General features: G+C 38.4%; 2 protein-coding genes across 3 annotated transcripts in view; one reads left to right on the top strand and one right to left on the bottom strand.

Moving 5' to 3' along the window:
• Window positions 1–60: 60 nt before the first annotated feature.
• LOC139942825 (peroxiredoxin-5, mitochondrial-like) lies at window positions 61–5341 on the top strand. Its single transcript, XM_071939644.1, has 6 exons — window positions 61–227; window positions 902–1036; window positions 1534–1665; window positions 1994–2032; window positions 2428–2483; window positions 2726–5341. The coding sequence occupies exons 1-6, from the start codon at window positions 129–131 to the stop codon at window positions 2829–2831; spliced, it is 567 nt and encodes a 188-aa protein (XP_071795745.1). The 5' UTR covers window positions 61–128; the 3' UTR covers window positions 2832–5341.
• The window catches only part of LOC139942670 (Fanconi anemia group M protein-like), a 29844-nt gene continuing 16946 nt past the window's right edge, over window positions 4106–17003 (bottom strand). For both annotated transcript variants that reach the window (XM_071939552.1, XM_071939502.1), the window contains exons 16-26: window positions 16572–16744; window positions 16109–16226; window positions 14931–15040; window positions 13924–14107; window positions 12138–13456; window positions 11670–11853; window positions 10749–10881; window positions 9885–9964; window positions 8544–8641; window positions 8051–8145; window positions 4106–7577 (exon numbers count right to left, since the gene is read on the bottom strand). In XM_071939552.1, coding sequence (XP_071795653.1) covers window positions 7460–7577; window positions 8051–8145; window positions 8544–8641; window positions 9885–9964; window positions 10749–10881; window positions 11670–11853; window positions 12138–13456; window positions 13924–14107; window positions 14931–15040; window positions 16109–16226; window positions 16572–16744 — 2612 coding nt within the window. In that variant the 3' untranslated portion in view covers window positions 4106–7459. The remainder of the gene's footprint in view (window positions 7578–8050; window positions 8146–8543; window positions 8642–9884; window positions 9965–10748; window positions 10882–11669; window positions 11854–12137; window positions 13457–13923; window positions 14108–14930; window positions 15041–16108; window positions 16227–16571; window positions 16745–17003) is intronic.

Raw genomic sequence — 17003 nt, forward strand, 5'->3', positions numbered from 1 at the left:
TCCCTCACCTTACACCCTTGACTTTAAGTTCATCATCGCGCGCGAGAGGGCGTCTTTTGCTAATGTCAACAGAAATTGACATCCTCGTTCATCTTTTTTGACCACGCTTCACTGCACTGAATATCGTGATGTTGCAGTTGTTTCAAGTGAGAACTGCTGGTAGTCGTTTGTTGACCACAGCTTTCAGAGCGCTTTCCACAACATCCACTCAAAACATGCCGATCACGGTAAGTTTCAAATGGAAGTTTGAGCTGAGAAAGGAGAGAGCTTTGTTTCGGTAATTGCTACGATCACCAGTTACAATATACAAAGTCCATCAAAGCAATAGTTTCATGGTTTTGTGATGACCTTCCTCCCACTACATCATTATGATCATGTACATGAGGAATTCAAATTTGGAGCTCCAAATTCATATTGTTAACAATATTCATACTGGGTATGATGGGGAAAATTTCTGCGTTAGACCACCTGTATGGGTTTAGACTGTCACGTTTTCACTCATTTGTTACCTAACAAAAAGCATATTCGCATTAATCCTTGACTTGAGTACTGTTTTATTTCAAATTGAATTTAAAAAGTGGCAGTCGGATACTATACTTTTTTGTTACCTACTTTTCACTAGGCTAGTTAGTTGTGATAATTCCTCCATTTCTCTATCATGTCTATTATTGGTCCCTGGGTTACGATTATTACAACTAAATCAAACATTTAATAAACCTATTATGTTTGAGATCTTTATGTATTGTAGGCCGCGCCTACTGCCCTGGATTCAATCAGGGATGCAGATTTGAAAGACTGGGAAAAAGTCACTAGAGTAGAATATCCATTTTTTTGTAGAGTATGGTATTCAAAACCCTGATTTGAAAATGACAGTTTTGTTTTGTGCTCAAAACTGCTTTAGGTTGGAGACAAGCTTCCCAGCGTGGAGCTGATGGAAGATAACCCTGGTAACAAGGTCAACATAGCTGAACTAACTGCTGGGAAGAAGGCTATCATCTTTGCTGTCCCAGGAGCTTTTACACCAGGATGCAGCAAGGTGTAGTATCATGAGTGCATTCACTGGTTACGATTCTGTTTAGTCTTGGTGCCAAGTCGCTCCTGTCTGAAAAAATTAGAAAACCAAAATCATCGTCGATAAAGAAATAATTACCTTTGGTATGAAAATAATGAATGTTTATCAAAGACAAGTATTCTCACTTGGTGTATCCTATGTATAAACTAACAAACCTGTGGAATTTTTGGCTCTTTGGTCGTCAAACTTGCAAGAAACTAATGAAAGAAAAAAACACCACCCACTTGTTGCATAGAATTGTGTGTTCAAATTTTGGGGCTAAAAAATTACCTCTTTTTCTAAAAACTACATTCTTCAAAGAAAGTCGCCTCTCACAATGTTTTAAACAGTCATCAGCAGCTCTTCATCATTCCTTCATAGTAAGTTTTTATGGTCACTAAACTGAAGAGTGATTGCCAAAAGTGTACCCTGCCATCAATTTGAGTGTATAATATTTAAGTATTTATTGTTCTTCCTTTAAGACGCATCTTCCAGGCTACGTGAACGACTTTGACAAGTTGAAGGCTAAGGGAGTTGATCTGGTGTTATGTGTTTCAGTCAATGATCCGTTTGTCATGTCAGCTTGGGGAGAAGCTCAAGGTGCTGCTGGCAAGGTAGGAATTTAAAAAGCACATTATTCATTACTCTAAAACTATAGCATTTCAAGCAAAAATACTTCAAGGGAAATTTTCAACCTTGATACCATGTAAGTTGCGTGCAAAAAGAATGCCTTTCAAAATGTTGTGCACACCCTTTAAAAGCAGAGTATGTACATGTATACTTTTGGTAATTGTCAAAGACCAGTATCCATATAAAATGTGGTGTGTGTCCGTTGTATTTAAACAAAAATGTAAACTATTTCTCTCTGCTTTTTTTTACATTGAAAGCATGTGATTATTGATTCATATCTGCCAATTGCTTATGTCTTATTTGAAATTTCAGGTTCGTATGCTCGCCGACACTGTGGGTGAATTCACAAAGGTATGTATCATTGTCTGATGGAGTCATGTTGAGTTTCAAGTCCAAAACTTTTTTTTCGATCACATTTCAAACAATTAAATTACTGTAAAGAACTCTTACAGAAAAGGTCTCTTTTAGGCCTTGGCAACTGGTGAAATTTACTACCCGATTAGTCAGGCTAGTCGAAAGTAGTCGTAATAGTGCATGACCAACCGAAGGATCGAGGGATACAATTTCCAATTTAACAATATAACTGATGTTGTCTTTGGAGTCAATTCTAGAAGTAGCTACATGCAAGTTTGGCTCGTTTATCAACTTGAACTATTTACAATGAAGTGAATTAATTATAGCAGGTGACTGTTGACTGGCAGGCTGAGCAGGAATAACTAATTCATTCTTCATCTTGCACTTTTCAGGCTGTGGACATGGAGCTTGATGTAACAGCTGTGCTTGGAAATGTTCGATCCAAACGGTAAGATTTAATAAACATGTCAAACACTGGATCTGTAAACATTAACAAACAAACAGAAACACTAACATTTTATAGTGCTTGTTTAAAATTGAATTTGTCGATTGTCCCAAAATGTACTCTGCTTATGCGCTCATTGTTGGAGCTAGAATTTTAAAATCAATAAATCATTTGAGAAGAGATTAGAAAAATTGATGACTACCATTTTATAAATTTCTTCTCTCCTTGTCTCCTCCTCCCCACAGTTACGCCCTACTGGTTGAAGACGGAGCTGTGAAACAGGTGCAGGTTGAGCCAGACGGTACCGGCCTGACTTGCTCTCTTTCAAACAACATAATCTCTCTCCTGTAATAATGGCTGGTCGCAGGATAGAGTCGGTAAAACCTGAGCTGAGGCAGAAGAACACTGGAAACTCGTTTAAGCCCGGTTCCTACTTCATGCGAGTGTGAAATGAATTTTAACATCACAAATTCGCATCGGTTGAAATGTGCTCAACTCCTGCGAAATATTCGCAGCGAAAACAGGGCTGTGACGTCAAAATTCGTATCGCTTTCGCAGAAAGAATGAACCAAGCTTAACTCTCTTAATAATTGTGTCACCCACTAGGGACTGAATTGTTAGACCACTCAAGTATGAAGTACTTTTATCTTGCACAACAACTCGCTTGTGTTCAGGGGCCATTTTACAATCTCTGTTACCAACCAGAAGAGTTTACAAAAGAGATAACACATTTCTTGTTTTTATAACCCTTGCATTTGCCACATTATGAGGGAAGAGTTAATCTGTATCAGGATGAGTGCCTCGACCTTTCTCCGTTTCATCTTTAGTTATTTTTGTACTACAAGGCTGCATGTTTGTGCTGTGTATTCCTAAAATGTATTCCTAAAAGGAAGGTTACGAATCTGATAAATATAATTTATCAAAATGCGTGAAGATTATTGTAGCTAAATCTTAGATTTTTTAAAATGATATTTAATACTCAGACCATGCTATTCTTGATATTCATTCATATAAGTGATACTTTTATCAAAATGTATAGTATTGCTATTATTTATCCTTAATTAAAACCTATATTTGTTTGATTGATCACAGAACTTAATAGGTGCATCCGATTAGCTTTTCTGTGTCGACCCTGCGGTGCTCATTTGGGTTAGCCCTGACAAGAGCTAATTGACTGACGTCATGCACCTCAGGCCAACCCACAATGACCCGTTCCACAAGCAGGGCACTTGGGGCTGACCCGGCTGAGCCCCTGGAATGACGCCAAAGCTATTTGAACGTAGTGGGGGCAGACTGGGGTCGACGTTGGGAAGCCTATCGAACATTCCCATTGTTCCAGTTGAAACCCATAAAGTGTTCCATATTGCCACGCAAAATCATTCATAATTTACTGGTTTGCAAATAAACATAATCCCTAAACAACTATATTCTGATTAAATAATTCTCTTTACATCCCTGCAGCGAGGGACCAGTTTATTTAGTCGATATGCCCCTGTAGTACATTGTTAGCATGGGCTAAAAAATTGCTCCCATAGTGTAGAGTTTGTTTTGCATTTTTTCAACAATCATTTTATCTTGCAGTGTTATTACCACTTTCAGGTATTGCATGGGTTAATTTAAGCTAGTTTGTTTACCTACCACTAGTATTTAGAGGATAACAAATTTATTGTTCACGAATTGGTTTTTCAATTGGTGGGGATGAACAGTATTTATTTGAAGGGAAATCCCATATTAAAGCAGCTGATAAGGTTAATCAAGCTACATGTAGGTTTTGGTGGTGAAGTCGTGTTTTTTAATTTCTACCTGAAATCATAATTAAAACATCCAAGTTGATCTTTGTCATTTGACAAGATTGTGTTCTGGCATCCACTCAAATGAATGTGTGTGGTGTGTTCTCGGACTGGATGGAATACACTGTAATGGTTTGAATAATTTAAACTTGACCAACAATCCTCAACACAAGTCCAACAAGAAGGGGCTATTCATTTTGGTTTTACCCATATACACCATTGTGTTAGCACTGGATACTCGGTACTTTTCCAAGGTCTTTGGAAACAAAAATCACAGGCATATTACTCGGGTGGGATTTGAACCCACAAAACTTTGAAACTCGAGAGCAGTGTCATACTAACTAGACTACTAAGACTGCCTGGTAGCTAGGGGTCAGGCTGCTAGGGGTAGTTAGAATCCTGTTATAGCAGCGGGTACTGCAACGACCATTAAACAAGGGTCTACTTGGGTGTTATATAGAACACGCTTTAAAAGTATGGCTAATGGGCTAATAAGGTTAAAATGGCTCTTACGTTTGTAGGAGTCCAATACTTATGGTGTGGGTTCACAGACTTTTACTGAATTGGAACTGAACTGCAGATTATTTGGAATTGGACATCTTAAGACTATCTGACAGGTGTTGTTTTTCATCATGTATTGCACAGAATAAGTTATTTGTATAACAATTATTGGTTGTTTTAATGAGTGGTTTGACTACAGGTTTTTTCCCCAATTTTTGGTGCGACGGCATTTTAGCAGGGCCACTTTATTCCTAACGTTACAAAAAAAACCATTCCCTGTACTCTTCTTCTTGAAATGAAATATTCTCGTCTCCCGTCCCCCTGCTCAATGTTGACTGTAACGCAGAAGACTGTGCATTCAGAACCAACATTGAAAGGGGGCAGGGGGGCCCAACGAGATATGGCCGGGGTTGTAGTACCACACTGTCCGTGTAAATTGCCGGCCAATGCATGCAAATGGGGGCCGAAACACACAACAAATAATATTATTTAAAAGCAAACAAATTAAAACCAGTTACAATGCCCCAGATTGCACAGTAGGGACTTAAAACAAGGACAAACACCCCCCCCCCCCCCGAAAAAAAAAAAAAAAATATATGTTCTTATGATCTTGTTTTAATTCAGCATAATCAGGCCAGACATCCTGATATTGGGTCAAGAATGCCTCACAGTTTCAACAAACCCTGGGAGAACCCTGATTCAATAAATAGGAAGAATATGTTTATCATTTATTGTTCTGTCTATTCGGAATCTTGGGTTTGGAATGATGGATAAGAACATGTAATTCTTTTGAGTGTTTCGTTTTCTTTTAAGAGATCTATGCAGTGTATTCAAATAAATATAATGGAATAGTGAAATTTTGTTTTTCCAAGTATTATTTTGTTTGGATTAGTCATTCAACAAAGACGGTTGGAGCACAGGGCCCAGTTTCATAAAGCATGTAAGATTACCAACCAAAGTTTTATTTGTTGCATATTGCTTGCTACTGGCATTCAGCTGTTGTTTGCTTATCCTGAAAACCACGTGGGAATTTGGTTGGTAATCTTGTTTTTATAAAGGAAGAAATTTCATGCTAAGCAAATTTTTGTGCTTTATACAATTGGTCATCATCAAATTCTTTTAACAAATCTCTGAACAATTGATAGCCATGCTCAAGGCAGTCGCATTATTCACTCCGAAAAAAGACACAACCCACCCCTATACACTGTGCGTAATGTGTATCACATCGCACGACGCCTGTACAATTACTGTGCGCACTTGCACTCGTACCACTTTTCACATGAGGAGTCCATCACAATAAACTTCAAAACGAAAAGAGAGTGGAATAAACAACAAGTGTCAGACAGGATAATAATGATAGATTATTAATAAATTTTATTTGTATGTAAACCTTTTCTTACAACAAAAATACTTAATTGAAGGCATCAATAAACTCTATTTCAATTTCTGTTCATTTTACACCCGATGCGTTTAATCGTTGATGTAGGAAGACTAATTTGCATATCCAACCATCTAATGATTTCACACTTTAATCAATGATGCTGGGTGACAATTTTTACATTTTCCTTTCATAATAACTTCTCTAAGTATAGAAAACCACAGTTGCTTCATTTCTCAACATGATAAATTTTCACGGAATTTACAAAACAAAAAGCTTTTTATTTTAGCTTTTTTCGCAATTCTGTCTACGAAAAAATCACTAAGTCTTTCTCACCAAACAAAGTGTATCTTGCTGATTTTGTTTGCCTTGGTACATCCCATCTCAATAGTATTTCCTGAGTGATAGTGCTCTCTTCTGATGGCATGTATATTTTGGGTCATGCATACATATACGATTGATGATACTTTTTGAGTACATAAAACAGATCATAGATGTATGACAATGGCACTTTAGGAATATATAAAAATTATCGTACGTGTAAGAACTTGCCACTGAAAGAGTCAAGGCACTGAAAGACAATGAGCATAATACAGTTCACTTGTACACAACTACTCCCTTATCACATATAAATCTCTCTCAAATGTGTAGAAAAATTGTATAAAAAAAAGAAGGATGTTAAGTATTTGATTGGTACAGGGCTGAGCTACATTTACACATGTAGGATTTTATACTTTTCAGGCCTTATTTATAGCATTTTTGCCCTGATCTTTCATGGGCAGATTGGACAATATCAAGAACTTATGGTGAATATGACTGTTATGATTATAACAACTTCTCCTGAGAAAACACCTGGCAAACACAATTTTAAAACCGACTTTCCAAAGTGACTTTTTAGGCACCCTATCAAATGAGGTAGAAAAACGATGGTTAAGTTTGAAAGCATGTGTGCTCGCCACAAAACTTATAAGGGGCATAGTCCCCATGACTTCTTTCCATTGCAATACAGCAGTGGAAAGACTAAAGTTGGTTCCTCGCACCGATTAATGACAATTGCTGAACACTCAGCGTGTCCAAGACCTGTACACAAAACCCACAGGCTGAGCTAATGGCCAGCTGGGGTTTGAATCAATGAGACTCGTGCGTTGGAGCCAATAACCTGACCCTCTCATTACAGAGTTCCCAAAAATCAGTATTCATGATTAGGCCCCTGCTAGTGCACTCGGGGAACATAATAGTCATGCTTGACGCATGAAAACTGTCACAAGAGTGGCATGGATAAGCTTGGTAGCTCGGGACTGATGCCCGAGTCACCTCTTGGACCCTAAGCAGGTCATCTGTTCATCAAACCCGTGATGTAAGAAACTTAGTATCTCCTTTGCTCTGGCTTGAGAAATCTTAGCTCTGTGCTGCAGCTGTTCCTGTGAGCTGAAGAAACAAAACATAGTGGGGATTTAGAGGGTTGAAACTCGGGCCGTATCTGAATTGGCGGCTAAAGCTATGGCTAAGGCTAGCTTTGTGTGTCATCATGTGTTGGAAGTATAGCAAGTTCTTAGCAACACCCTTCCTTAGCAACAGCCGTAACCATAATGGCCAATTTGGATAGGGGCTGACAGTGCAAATATAAAAAAGTGGCAGAGAAAAACTGCAACTGAACTTCAGGAGAATGAAAATCATAACTGTAATGGGGTAGTAATTACAAGTTGCACTGTATCTACACTTAATGTGTCGCCTCCCGTGTGTTAAGGAAACAAAAATGGCGAACTATTACACACACCATTATTATAATATTTTGTACAAGACTTGCACAGTTTGTTTATACAGAGATTATTTCCACAATATTACTGAAAACTCTTTTTGTCAGACACAAAAACTTGTTGTTCCTACTGTTGGGTGTTTACCAGTTAATAAGTTGTTGGATACTTGGAAATGCTGTCATCATTGACTGTGCAGTAGCGAAGCTCACCCTGGGCAATGACATGTAGAACCTAAATACCTGGATGAAATAACATACAAAATGGTGGATAATCGCTCAACCATGTCAACTCAAAGGTCCCATTGAATCCAAACCACTAGTTCACCAGCACAGGGCTTGCAATGAGGTTATTAATTGCAATTTTAAAAATGCATATACATTTGAAGAAGCAAAAGTTAAAATCAACAAATAAATGTTTCACTTAATGTTTCACTTTAACAGGCTGCACAATATTTCCACATTGTTAAAGTCTTTTAATTCATTCAAAATCCACTTTATAACAATTTTACTCCAAATGTGATCAGTACAACCTAACGCAATCTTTCCCCCAAGGGAACACTAATAAAACAATAAACTCGGCCACAACACTCCAAATGGATATGGAATGAAGTAAATAAATGTATTGATATAAGTGTTACCTGTTCTTGCACAGAGTCCATAAAGGGTGGAGGAGACAGTGCAGATCCTTTCCTTGTCTCCATACGTACTAACTCAGCTAGGATCCTTGCTGTATCCTCTGCAAAAACCACACACCACAAAAAGTTAACATCAAAATCAAGCCGGGTATTGGTGACTTTACCACTTATTGGAAACTCCTGAGATGGGAGGCAATTGATCTGAAATATCTGCTTCATTAGAGGCCATTAGTGTGTTCTTTAAAGGCAGTGGACACTATTGGTAATTACTCAAAATAATTATTAGCATAAAACCTTACTTGGTAACGAGTAATGGGGAGAGGTTGATAGTATACAAATATTGACTGCTTCGAGTGCTATGGTTAAAACTATGACTCCCGAGGTGATCCACGGAGCGTTCTATTTTCCCGAGGCGAAGCCGAGGGTAAATAGAACGCTCCGGGGATCACCGAGGGAGTCATAGTTTTTAACCATTGCACGAGTAAAAACAGTCAATATTTGTTTTATAACACCCCAAACATTTCTAAAACCTGTATTATTATTATTAAGTTACAGACCTGAATGCTACAATCCACGGACGACGCGAACACAGATTGCAAACACTTTTACCTACTGTGTTGCATGTAGTGTCGGACAATCCGAAATGGTTACAGACTATTAATTTATCATCCTCGTACACGCAACGGACGTCTGGGTACTGCACGCCGTGTGCTAGTCTGTCGGACTAGCGCACGGCGCCATGTGCTAGTCTTCGGACTAGCGCATGGCAAACCGACGCTCTATCACACGGCCGTCGTCTAGCAAAACTAAGACATGTCATGTGACACGCTCTAAACCAATGAGCAGGCAGAATACTTGCAAGGGGTGTTATAATATAAAACATTTTGAGAAAGAAGTAATTTTCCACGAATTTGATTTTGAGACCTCAGATTTAGAATTTGAGGTCTCGAAATCAAGCATCTGAAAGCACACAGCTTCGTGTGACAAGGTTGTTTTTTTCTTTCATTATTATCTCGCAGCTTCGACGACCGATTGAGCTCAAATTTTCACAGGTTTGTTATTTTATGCATATGGTGAGAAGGCTAGTCTTTGACAATTACCAATAGTGTCCACTGCCTTTAAAGTACTAGGTGTATTGAATCGGAACCCCCAGTCAATATCTAAAAAAAAATTCTGGAGCGGATGGGTCAAAAAATATCTTGAAAATAAAAATCAACAATTTTAAACACATTGATTGTCTTTGAAGTGTTCAAAGTTTTAAGAAAAGATACAACCCATTTATAATCAATATTGTGTATAATTTGTAAGTATTATCTGACGTCCGATAGCAATGACATTTCTTACCCAATGAATCCGAGTACAGTACTTTAATGTGGGTCATACTAAGAGTTGCTAAGGTACTGTCAAGGTACTTGGTTCGAATCCTGTAGATGGGGATATAACAGAGATATGCAATTTGTTATAACAATAATAATAACAGCAACAAAAGATCTTATATAGCGCAGAATCCGCCTAAAAAGATGCCCAAGGGGCTTCACACAAACAATAAAAGTAAGAAGTTAAAAATGCACAATGCATTTAACTAAAACTATACAGAAGAATTAAACATTACATAAAAAGTACATTAATAGTAACTTACAAACACTGACAAGAGGATACTTCATAAAACTACAGAAGAATTAAATATTACTTAAAAATTACAATAGGCCTACAATGAAGAAATACGAACAATGACAAGAAAATATTATCAATGGGCTACTTCATAAAACTACTGGAGAATTAAAAGTTATAACAGATGTTTAATTTGCAAGATATGCAGTTAATATTTGCCACGACAATTTATAACCTTTCAGAAATAGACACTGCATAAATTATCATTATTATATATTTCTGGGAAACCAAGGATACCTCTCAAGTGAACTTAAAGGCACTGGACACTATTGGTAATTACTCAAAATAATTGTTCACAGGTTTCTTATTTTGTGCATATGTTGAGATACACCAAGTGAGAAGACTGGTCTTTGGCAGTTACCAAACTTGTCCAATGCCTTTAATCTAGCTTGCAAGCCTGAGGAACCTGTAAACAAGGGTGCTTGCTATGTGAACCACAAACACCAGGGTCAACCCCAGCGTCAGCTATGAATTCTATGTAATAGTTCAAATGTCTGTTACAGTTAGTTGCCTTCCCTAAAGGCCCATTTAACTTACATTGGTTTGGGGTTCTTGGCATCCGAAACTTTGACTCGATCTTTCTCTAAGATGAGACAAGGTCTGTCAAAAAGCTCACACAGATGTCGGACTCTATCAATCAGCTTGTTCTTGTTGACACTACTCCCAAAATCTGGCAATTTCAAGTCAGAATATTATAAAAAGACGAAAAAGTGCTAACCAATTTTCTCCTAAGCAAAACTTAGCAGAAACTGGAGAAGAATATTGATGAAAAGTAAATAAAGTTATACAACTAAATTTATAATAATATTAATAATAACGACATTTGTTAAGCACCTAATGCAAAAGCCTCTAAGCGTATATAAAGAGAACAATAAAATATACATTGAGTAAAGATACAAGATACAAATAAGCTGATTACAAATAAGCAGTTTCAAACAAATGAGCTTTTAAAACATGTAAAAGAGACTTAAATCCATGTAAAGATCTAGCCTGGCAAATATGTACAGGAAGACTATTCAAAAGAAATGGTGCAGCGTAAGAAAATGATCTGTGGCCACAAAAAGTGAAAGAAGCTATTGTAGTTGAAAGCAATGACTGTTGAGATGATCGTAGTTGCAACCAGAGGGGGTAAGACCCTATTGTAGTGGAGCACCGAAACTGCTGTATAAAATGCTGCACTGGTTGAACAAAATTAATGACAAGTGTCATATCAAAGTAAGCTATAGATAGGCTTTATCCGAATTGACCGCTACAGCTACAACTACAGCTGTTGCTAAGGGTGTTGCTTAGGACGTCATCTCAACACATGTAACAAGGAAATCTAGTTGTAGCCCTAGCCATAGCTGCCAATTCAGACACAGCCTTACCCTCAATAAAGCACATTTTTCGGAAAAAAAAAAAAAAAAAAGAGTTATTAAAGAAAAACAAAGATATGAAATGCGTTTTATGACAACCCACCTGACATGGACCTCTTCTCGACGCCCATGCGAGTACTGACGATGTAATCACACCCACTGAGCTGGCTGACGATGGGGTTGAGGTTGTGTCTTAGAGCCAGGGTGGAGACAATGTGGGAGGAGCTGGACAGTTCCTTGGAGTCTACAAGAATCACTGGCTTGCCTCGATTCATCTCACCTTGAGACTGGAAAAGATGAAATCATGTGTGCAGATAGAGAGAGAGCAATATACAAAATGTATCTTGTATTACAATCTTACTGAGACAAAAGTTATTTTTCTTGAAATTGTTTTACTTATTTCTCAAAAACTACAATGCCTCAATGAGTAAACTTCTACGGGAAGCTTTCTATTATCGATATCTTTAAACTGTGCAACTCTAACATGTCTAATGGACATTGTGTTTTGTGTCGTACAACAAGATGCCAAACGGGAAACCCTAATAATCGCTGGACCTACTCAGCTACTCACCCCTGCCAGTGTTGTCCTGCTAGTCATTTGAGCAGAGCTCGGCGAGAGAGGAAGGCTCTTGGGCTGAGCTTTGACAGGTGATTTCATCGTGGTGTTCTGCAGCGCTACTGCTTTAGCTCCACCTCCAATCACATCAACCTTTGGTATCCCTGAGTACTGTGGAGTAGATTGACAAACTAAGGTACGAGTAGCTCCGGTTCTTTCAGCCAGGTATTGTCGTTCAGACAGTTGGGTTTGACCGTTGCCAAACCCTGCATTATTTGATGAACTACCATGGAGTGGTTTGGGCTGATTCAGATGCTGCACCTGCTGAGTGGATTCCTTTGAGATCCGCAGCAGCTCCTGTTTCTTCCGCTCCTCCATCCGACGCAAGAATTCTCTTTTCTTCTCCTCTTGCCTCTTCAATCTTTCGGCCTTTTCTTTCTCCGCCAGTGTAAGACAATCATTGCCGATGCTAAGGGGCACACTGTTTGATTTGACGGGACTTTGCTGCTGTGTGGATTGTTTGCCATTTGTTAAATCGCTCCGGCAAGAGTTGACTGTTGTTCGATCTCCTTCTATAAACTGCCTGATGACAGAGCCTTGGCTTGTGCTAATGTTTCCCTGACTATATGGTTGATTTTTTGTAGGAGAGTCTCCAGCCTGTCTCTGAGAGTCCTTGCTTGTGTCTTTCGTCATCTTGTTTTGAACGTTTATTTGAGTTGTTGTTGTTTTATGGAGTCTATTTTTCAAAATTTGGGTGTGATCAGTAACTGAATGTTTGGCACTGTGTACAGATGCTTGTTTGTCACTGTTACCAGTAGTATTCTGTGTTGATAAACCTGAATTTCTATTTTGGCTTGTCTGAGGACAAGTCGGTACTCTCACAAAGTCCTTCCTCATCCCTGCAGGTGGTTTCCTCTGATCGTGGCGTCTTGATTCTCCGTCAGTCTCCTCAGCGCTGGTCGATGATGAGGATGTCTTGAGAACTTTCCTCCGTCCTTCCATCAGAATCTGCGCCGCCTTGCTCAATCCCTTCTGGCGCCCTCGCCGCTTTGATACGAGAATATTATCCGGATTTATGGTGTTCTCAAACAGACTTCCATCCTCATCGTCCTCCCTCCGAGCCTTCCTCACGATCTCCTCAAAATCGTCCTCCTCACCTTCCCGGACGACGAAGCTGTTTTCATAGTAGCTCTCATCTTGGACAGGAACCTGGGAGAAGATGTCCAGGTCATCCTCGGCAGCGTTACGGTGGACCATCTTGAATCTGTTCTGAGCTGGATGTATTTGTCCTGTGTGTGGAGTGCGGACTGATTGCATATACACAGCATGCATATCTGTGGGATCAATAACATCATTATAACATGTTAGTATATCCTTCATAACAATATATTAGCCAACAGCTTTACATAATGCAACTAGGAATAAAAAATAAAAAAATAAAAAAATTGAAAATGGCAACAAAATAAATTTTTTTCATACAGGGTTCCATCCAAGATCAAATTTAATTTTATGATGCACTAATTTTCCAATAGAGAGAGTCCTTTATAAAAATGGGTAGATCAATTGGTACGCCTTACATTAAAGTTATGTTATACCCTTCAAGATTAATTTTTGTTAGAAGATGAGTGAAATTTTAGCATCTATTATAAGAACTCGTGAAAATTATCATTGTTATTTCCGCACCACTGTGTTTCACAGAGCTTGGAAAAGTACTGAGTATACAGTGCCAACACATCATCGGTGTATGGGTAAAACAAAAACATTGTAAATTTAGCATTTATTATCATTATTATTAACACACCACTGTGTTCCATGACAGACTGCGAAGCTTGTGAGGCCTGGGTTGCATTATTGATGAATCCTTCCAAGGAGTTATCCAGGTCACTCCCCTCCTCATCGGATGAACAGTCCTCATCGGCAGAAACCTCCACTTCCTCCGCCAAGAAGCCCCTTGCCTCACTAGGAACGCGTCTTGGCTTCTTGGTCTGCAGAAAGAGCAATCAGCAGATGTTAAATGCACAGGACACCTTTGGTAATAAGCCATTTGGGTGTTAGATTTGAATGATGAGGGGCAAGATTTTGTGTAATTACGTAATAGACAGTGAACACCTATACACGATACTGAATGGATGTGTATGGCACAATCAGGCATGCAACTGTAACTTCACCAAAAAGAGGAAATTACAAAGTTTCAATGATTTTGTACAGTATTGTTTCAATTTTGAATGGTAAAACTGAGATTACAATGGTACCAGGGTTTGCTCATCTGGAGGTTGCTATGTACAGGCTTGCACTGTCTCTCTAGTCTGAGGGATTCAAATGTAAGCGGTACATTGTGACTAAGCAAGACATTATACCTGACATTATTCAAATGTAACTCGCAAATGGATTATTGTCAAAGACCAGTATTCTCACTTGGTGTATCCCAACGTATGCATCAAATAACAAACCTGTGAAAATTTGGTTTTAATTAGTCATAGAGAATAAGAGAATAGAGAATTATGAAAGAAAAAAAACCTTGTTGCACAAAATGTGTGCTTTCAGATGCCTAATAAAAGGCTTCAGGCCTGAAGTTTTTCATTATTTGAGTGAGAAAATACCTCTTTCTCAAAAACTACATCACTTTAGAGGGAGCTGTTTATCACAATGTTTTATATTACCAACAGCTCTCCATTGCTCTTAACCGCAAAAGTTTTTAGGCTAACAATTATTTTGAGTAATTACCAAGAGTGTCCAGTGCCTGCAAGAGATTCTGCAAGATAATAAATATTTCACACTTCAAAGTTGAAGTTTATTTTTAATACAAACCTTTTTTTGTTTGGTGTTGGCAGGCTGAGCATCCAACTTAAGGTTCCGCTTCTTGTCAGTGCAAGATTTCTTTTTGACCTCTGACACAGATTTCTTCCTGGAATCATGGCCTGTTATTCAAATGAGAAACTCATCTATTTGAAACTCGCCGAAAAAGATGTAATATATTTGGTAGCAATAACAAGTAATTGAAAATGCCCCAAGAGGAAAATTACAAAATTTGTAAGAAAAAACTTGTCTAAGATCACAGATAAACATAAAACTTTCAAGGTCTAATGATGATGCTAGTTGAAAACATCCCTTGAAATATTTCTGTCAGAAATGTCGTATTTGATGAGAAATAAATAAAACTAATTTCCCCATCAGAGGGTATCGCTTATTCTTTTTTTTTTAATCGATGTCATGCAAAATGTGTAATAGGTTTTCACTATTTTCTGGAGACCGAGATGGCCGATCGATCTTAAACTTCTGCAGGTTTGTCAGTTTATATACATAGTGGATTACATAAAGTTGTTACACTGCCAGCAACTGTTTTGTTTAATAGCACAAACCAATTTTGTAATGTTTCTTGAAATGAAGTGTCATGTCGATTAGACTGCTGCAATGCAGTCCTGCTGTAATCAATTTGTGTACATTCACCCGGTCATTTCCCTTACAGGTTATTATTTCACAGCTGCCAGCATTTGCATCTTGCAATCAAGGAGATTGCGTACAACAATCAAGGAGATACATAGAATTACTCTCAATAGAATATGATAAATTTGTTCATAATCACAGATATTTTCAAATTTGTTCATCATAACATGGTAAGAATAGTTGATTTTCAAGGAACTTCCTGCAGAATCAGGGAGAAATGGCAGCTCTGTTATTTGATATGTGAAACAGAGGGCGTGGAAGGTGAACGGGGCCCAATATCATGGCTCTCCTTACCGTAAGCAAAGAATCGGCATTTGCGGAAGCAGAGAAATCTGTGCTTACAGCAAGTGTATTCCTCAGGTATGCGGGGAATTTAGCCTTGTGTGCGTGCAAACTCCACGTTACTAGGCATTCTTCCTTTACACAGTTAGCGCAGCCTTCAAGCGCCGAATGGTGGTAATAAGCGCAGAATTCCGCATTAAGATGAGCCATGAGATTGGGCCTCGATCACGTCTTGATTTAGAGGGGGTTACCCTTCCTACCTATGAAGTCTTCATCATCTTCGTCGATGCTGATCATCATTTTATTGAGCTGTCTGCGTTTCTTGGGTCGTCTGATTAAGGGAGATTCTAAGTCATCCTCACTGCTACTCGTCACATTCTGTGATTAAACAAACAAGTAATATAAAATGAAGAGAAATGATTCCTAGGATGAGATTCTAAAAATATAAAAAAAGACTTGCCAATCCATTTTACGAACTTAAAAACAATCTCTCTTTGGGATTTTACCACCCTCCCCCTCATTTATTGTGACAAGAAACATAAAAGATGTATGCATCTGAGAAATTGTTAAGGAGCTAGTGGTGTTCTTTTTTATAGTTATCACAAAATAATTGCCTTGTTGGGGATTTGTGATGTACGTGTAGTTGTATGAGGTTTATAGTGAATAAATGCATGGTCCTAAAATAAAACAAGAAATACAGAATGTGTGTCTCTAGCTTCTTACCTGAATGTTCCTGTTCGTCTTGTGGGAACTGTTGCTGGGTTTACTCGGTGTCTTAAATGCCGGTTGTTCAGGAGATTCCAGTACTACAGCTTTACGACGTTTCTTGTGTTGGACAACTTGGCTGAAAGCATTCTCTTCATCAGGAGAATCAGCCAGCACCTTGCTAGGAGATACTGATTGAAACAAAAAATGTCTTGAAGTAAATTTTCAAGACTATAATTTTTATGGATTTTTTGTTTTGCATTTGGGATAAAGAATATAACTTGTTTTTGCCTTTACACAGATATACTTGTACATTATGTGTACTCAGGTATGTTCCCCGATTTCAGTGAAAAAGATCCACACGCTAATCACTCGGGTGGAATTCAATCCCATGAACTTTGCTTTGCTAGAGCAGATGTCTTACCACTAGACCACTGAGCTAGGCCGGTG

Source organism: Asterias amurensis, chromosome 1, assembly GCF_032118995.1.
Source record: "Asterias amurensis chromosome 1, ASM3211899v1".
Lineage (NCBI taxonomy): Eukaryota > Metazoa > Echinodermata > Asteroidea > Forcipulatida > Asteriidae > Asterias > Asterias amurensis.